Raw genomic sequence first — 5412 nt, forward strand, 5'->3', positions numbered from 1 at the left:
TGCTGCTAGACCTAAAGCCATTTTCAATATGTGGTTGCAATGTCAAGGAAGACTCTTAACTGGGGATAGACTGAAGAAATAGGGACTCAATATGACTGCTACTTGTGTACACAAGAGACCACTTGTTTGCAGAGTGTGGGTATTCTAAAGACCTTTGGAATAGACTCTCTAAATGGGCACAACTACATAACATTGTGATAACCACATGAAAGTTTGGCAAGGGAGATAGCCTGTATATGCAACATCAGGGCAGACGGGATGGTGAAGTGCTTAGTACAAAATATTCTATTTTTAAAACTCTGAAACTGTCATTGGCATCATTTCTTGTCATACTCAGAAGATAGATAGCACAAACTGTCATTGGAGAAAATTGTCTTTCCTTTCTGTTATTTGAGAATTAGCTAGCTCAGAACTGCTATGCTATGTAGTGCTGCTCTTGGTGATTAATGATATTCTAACTACCAAAAAAAAGGGCTCAGAAACTGTTACTACACAACCACACAAAATAAAAATAAAATACAAAAGGAATAAATGAGTTGAAATTTGATCCTTAAATGCTCTATCATTAAATAATTGAATGAAACATGCCAACCCTTTATACAACCACAAAATAACCACCTTCCTATCCTTCACCATATTTCTTCAAATCGTCGAATAAAAAAAGCGAAAAAAACATAATCACAGCTCAAAGGACACATGAATGTTGGGGACCTGATATTTATCCATCCCCAGAAGAGAAATCACACATACAACAAAAAGTGGCAAAATGATAGTTGAACAGGAAACCAGAGAAGACTTTAGAAAGCCAAAAGTTCAAGTTCTCTTCTTCGAGATGTCATACTCTGGCTTAAGTTATCTAGTCTCATTGCTCATTTGTAAGGAACCGTCTTTCATTAGTTTCAAGCTTAGACTATTGTATCGTTCTCGTGAATATTGTCTTGACGCCTTCCTCCAATCTGTTCCAGTCTTCATCATTGTAGAAAATTCATCGTAACTTATCCGTCCGTCCTGCATGAGAATGAAATGTAAGCACATAAAACATCATGAATGACGACACCATTTTCTTTTTCCCAATCCCAGGTCCATAGAATCAACACGGCATCATCCACAACTAAACAAAATATACAAGGAAAGAGGCCAGATGAGTTTTATGATATGAATATATCACTGACCTTGTCAGTGTCTACATCTTGCATAATAGCATTGATAACTTCTTCGCTGTTGGTTTCAATCTCGTCGGCTAAGGCCTCTCTTAACTCCTCAATCTCTATATAGCCAGTTTGGTTCTTATCAAAAAACTCAAACGCTTTTTTCAGGTGCTCATCATTTGCCATCTTTCTTAGGTGGACTGAAATGGCAACAAACTCCCCATAGTCCAAATATCCATCTTTATCAACATCACCCTGTGAAAGTATCATTGATTAGTTTCCTGTGTTTCTCCCAAGTACCATTATATTACGTACTTTGATTGGATGCACGAAACCTAACAGCAGCGGTAGAATATTGATTTATTTGTCTATTTTTAGTGTTTTCAGGTGGTTCAAGCATTCAACTAGGTAATAAAAGAGGTATACAAGTCGAATAGAACACACAGAATTTTAACACTTACAACATCCATAAGAATATGTACATCACTTTCAGGAATTTGATGGCCAAGTTTCTGCAACCCAACTCTCAACTCGTTAACATCAATTTTCCCTTTGTTACCTATATCCATCAATTGGAATCCCTCCTTTATTCCAGCCACTTCGTCCACTGTCAAATGCTCAGCAATCACCTGTAATTTAGAAAGGCAATTTATTGAAGAATATTCAATAACATAGACAGTAAAGAAAGAAAGAAAGAAAGAAAGAAAAGAAGAAACATCGATCTCTTGCTAATTTTACAAAAAGTTGGAATCGCACCCTTAAAGCTCTTTTCTTTAGCTTGTTCATCATAGAAAATTGCTTGAGCCTTGCTTTCACTGTTTCACCCAAAGAAACATTTGGAGCCTTCTTTGCATTTTGTATCCACGGATGATCTGTAAGCAGTCAAAGACCAAAAAAAGTTAAACTATGAGGAGTGATAAATTTTCACTTTGCATAAGAAGTAAATCACTTCAATTATTTTAGCCGGTGGTTTACCTAGAACTTCTTGAGCAGTAAGTCTCTTGCTAGGGTCAGGGTTAAGCATCTTCTTCACAAGGTCTTTTGCATTGTCGGAGACCTTAGGCCAAGGATCCCTTTTGAAATTCACAACAGAACGAATGATCGCTTGAGCAACTCCTTGTTCAGTTTCTGCAATGACACAAAAAGAAATGATGTAAGTAACAGTTAATTGATAAAATACTAAAACCGCATCACTTTAAATAACCTTCTTCCTTTCAACAGTTATCATGGAGTATAAACTAAAGGAGCTAGTATAATTTATTAGTCAATCACAGTTTGCTTGGAAACGGATAATTCGGATCACACAAAAATAATACTCCATATAATCTACATCACTAAAAGTTGTCCCTTTTTACTCTAAGAATCTCATTTTAAGAATTCTTCTGCTCGTCAGAGACGCGACAGATGTGGAAGAATTACTTTCCCTCGACAAATAAGTAACAAGAGAATATGAATAAAGAGTTTGCATCACCAAATAGTCTGGTGAAGAAGTACCCTTGTGTTCAAGAATTGACAGTAAAAGTGCACTCTTCTTTCTAAGATGTAACAAGCTTCAGGCATTGTGTTTCAAAATTTTCCCACATAATTGTCAAGGAGTAGTAAGTCCCCTTTAGTGTCCCCCACCGCCGGAAAAAACCATCCATTAATTCATTACAAAGTTGCTTAAAAGGGGTTAATGGTCCTAATACTGAAATATGGAGAGTGAGGGGGTACAAGAATAGGATGCAGGCTGCCCTCTGATTGGAGAATTTGTTGGATCTGTCCAGCAGTAGAACAGCAACATGCAAACGATTTCGCAATGTGTATCACCAATAACTCACACTAACCTGCCCAGAAAGGCGGAACACCGCACAGCAAGATGTAGAGAATTACTCCAGCACTCCATACATCTACTTCTGGACCATAGTCTCTCTTCAGCACCTCGGGTGCCATGTAATATGGACTTCCCACAATTTCATTAAATCTCTCACCTGTAAAACCAATACGACAGCTAACAGTGAGCATAATGTTCAATTATTCAAATGCAGCAGGATATAAATATTAGGAAATTTACCAGGCTTAAAGAATACTGAGAGACCAAAATCAATTGCCTTCAAGGGTGCTGTCTCTTTCTTGTTTTCAAACAAGAAGTTTTCAGGTTTGAGGTCACGATGCATGACCCCATGCTTATGGCACATCTGTAACCCAAAAAAAAAGTTATTCAATATTGAATAACTAACCAGAAATGATGAGAAGAATGTCCTAAATTTGCATCTTGTCAAGCAGTTAATCTATTTCATTTTACAGGTGCCGGATAGTTGATCTTTATTTACTGAATAGACACAAAATCTCTGGGACAAATGGTGCAAAGAAACCATATACCAATTACTTCACGAAAAGGTCATTTTCCCAGTTGGACAACTTACACCATGAACTGACTCGGAAATGGTAATTTATGAAAAAATAGAGAAAGGCTCAAGCTATCTCACTCCTTTTTAATTTTACAAATCCTATTTGCCAAGAGATAGTTCCCTTAATAGAAAGCTGATCTACTTAGCATGACACCAGTTTTCTCATCCCTCTACATGATTAAACACATTCCTATATCACTAGCACCCAAAAATCATATTAAGCAAACATGGCAAATTATTAAACTGTTGAGACAATTCTCCCATTCTACATTGCTAATAGAAATTTCAATCTAAACAACACTTTCAAGAGTAGACCACTAAATAAAACAACGCTTATCTTAAAAACAAGAAAATCAAATATTCACCTGAATCACTTCAACAATTGTGCGAGTCACAGCAGCTGCTGCCCTCTCAGTATAATGCCCCCTTGCAACAATCCGATCAAATAGTTCACCACCCTCACACAACTCCATAACAATATGGACTGCATCATTATCTTCATAAGTATCCTTTAAAGTGACAATATTAGGATGCTTAGGCAAATGCTTCATGATCTCAACTTCTCTCCTTACATCCTCGATATCCACTCGAGTCCTGAGTTTCTTCTTGGATATTGATTTACAAGCATACACTTCTCCATTTGCTTTGTCAGTACACAAGTATGTAACCCCAAATTCACCCCTGCCAAGCTCACGTCCTAGTTCATATGTTGCCTCAATATCAGCTCCAGTTGGATTGTCTAACACATAGGACTTGTATCCACCATTCCCATGGGCATAATCAACAGAAAATGGATTTGGCTTATTTTTTCCCCTTTTCTTCCCCTCTGTGTCTGAAGTTTTTGGTACTGCACAACAATTACCCATGAGACAGACGAACTTTCAAAACCCAACTTCTTCAAAAATTTCAACCAAAAGGGTCGCAAGATCCTAACTTTCCCACCAAACTAATTCAACAAATTCTTCAAAAGCCAAGATCTTCAAAATTCCAGCCAAAAAGGTCTCAAGATGATAACTTTTTCACCAAACTAATACAACAAAAAGCTTCAATTCTCACAGATAAAGCTCCAAACTTCACCAAGCTTATCTTCAACTAAAAGGGTCTCAAAATATTACCTTTCCCCACCAAATCAGAATAAAAATCTCAACTTTCACAGATAAAGCACCAATTTTTACTGCGCTGATCTCCACCCAAAAGGGTCTCAAGATTGCCACTAGGCACTAGTCAAACAGCAATCAAGATCCAACTTTGATAAGTGATTTACAGAGAATTCAAGAAAAAGGGCAAGTGGGGTTCCTTGGAATCTGAAAAACTTCAAAATCTCAGATCTCCAAAAACCCAATTTGGTTTTCAAACTTTCAGGTAAAAGGGGCAATAAACCCTTGAAGGTTCTGGAAAGGGGTGATTTTAAGAAATGAAAAAGGGAGTGTTTGTGGATCAAGAAGAGGATGTGAACAGGAATTTAACGTGTGAAGAAACTCAATATAAACAAGAGAGGAGTGAGAGAGCAATAGTCAAAACTGGTTTCATGGAAACTTCCCTCCGATGCCTGTTGCTCCACAAACTGTGAATGTGTTTTTTGGCCTATTCTTGTTTTCCTAAATTGTCCAAATCAAGACCACATTGGAATAAGCAAAATGGGAATTTTATCTTTAAAAAAATGTCATCTTTTGTGACAAATGCATATTGGTGAAAAAGCATTGGCTATTAGTAATAAATTACTGTATTTATTTTCTCCTCTTATTTTTGTTGGTCTAATATGACTAAAAATATATTTTACTTTTACTTATTCACTCTAGCAAATCAAGAAGAAAAAAAAAATTATTTTCTCTTTATCACTAACTATTCATTTTCCAAAGATATTTTAAAATGCT

The 5412-nt window shown here is 36.6% G+C and overlaps 1 protein-coding gene across 1 annotated transcript; it reads right to left on the reverse strand.

Moving 5' to 3' along the window:
• Positions 1 to 542: 542 nt before the first annotated feature.
• On the reverse strand, positions 543 to 5092 carry LOC104093074 (calcium-dependent protein kinase 32-like). The gene is made up of 8 exons (XM_009598790.4): positions 3904 to 5092; positions 3202 to 3325; positions 2975 to 3118; positions 2124 to 2276; positions 1905 to 2020; positions 1610 to 1777; positions 1173 to 1403; positions 543 to 1008 (listed from the first exon to the last, which is right to left on the reverse strand). Exons 1-8 carry the CDS (start codon positions 4402 to 4404, stop codon positions 853 to 855), a joined length of 1593 nt encoding a protein of 530 aa, XP_009597085.1. The 5' UTR covers positions 4405 to 5092; the 3' UTR covers positions 543 to 852.
• Positions 5093 to 5412: the final 320 nt, after the last annotated feature.

Source organism: Nicotiana tomentosiformis, chromosome 12, assembly GCF_000390325.3.
Source record: "Nicotiana tomentosiformis chromosome 12, ASM39032v3, whole genome shotgun sequence".
In the NCBI taxonomy this organism is placed as follows: domain Eukaryota; kingdom Viridiplantae; phylum Streptophyta; class Magnoliopsida; order Solanales; family Solanaceae; genus Nicotiana; species Nicotiana tomentosiformis.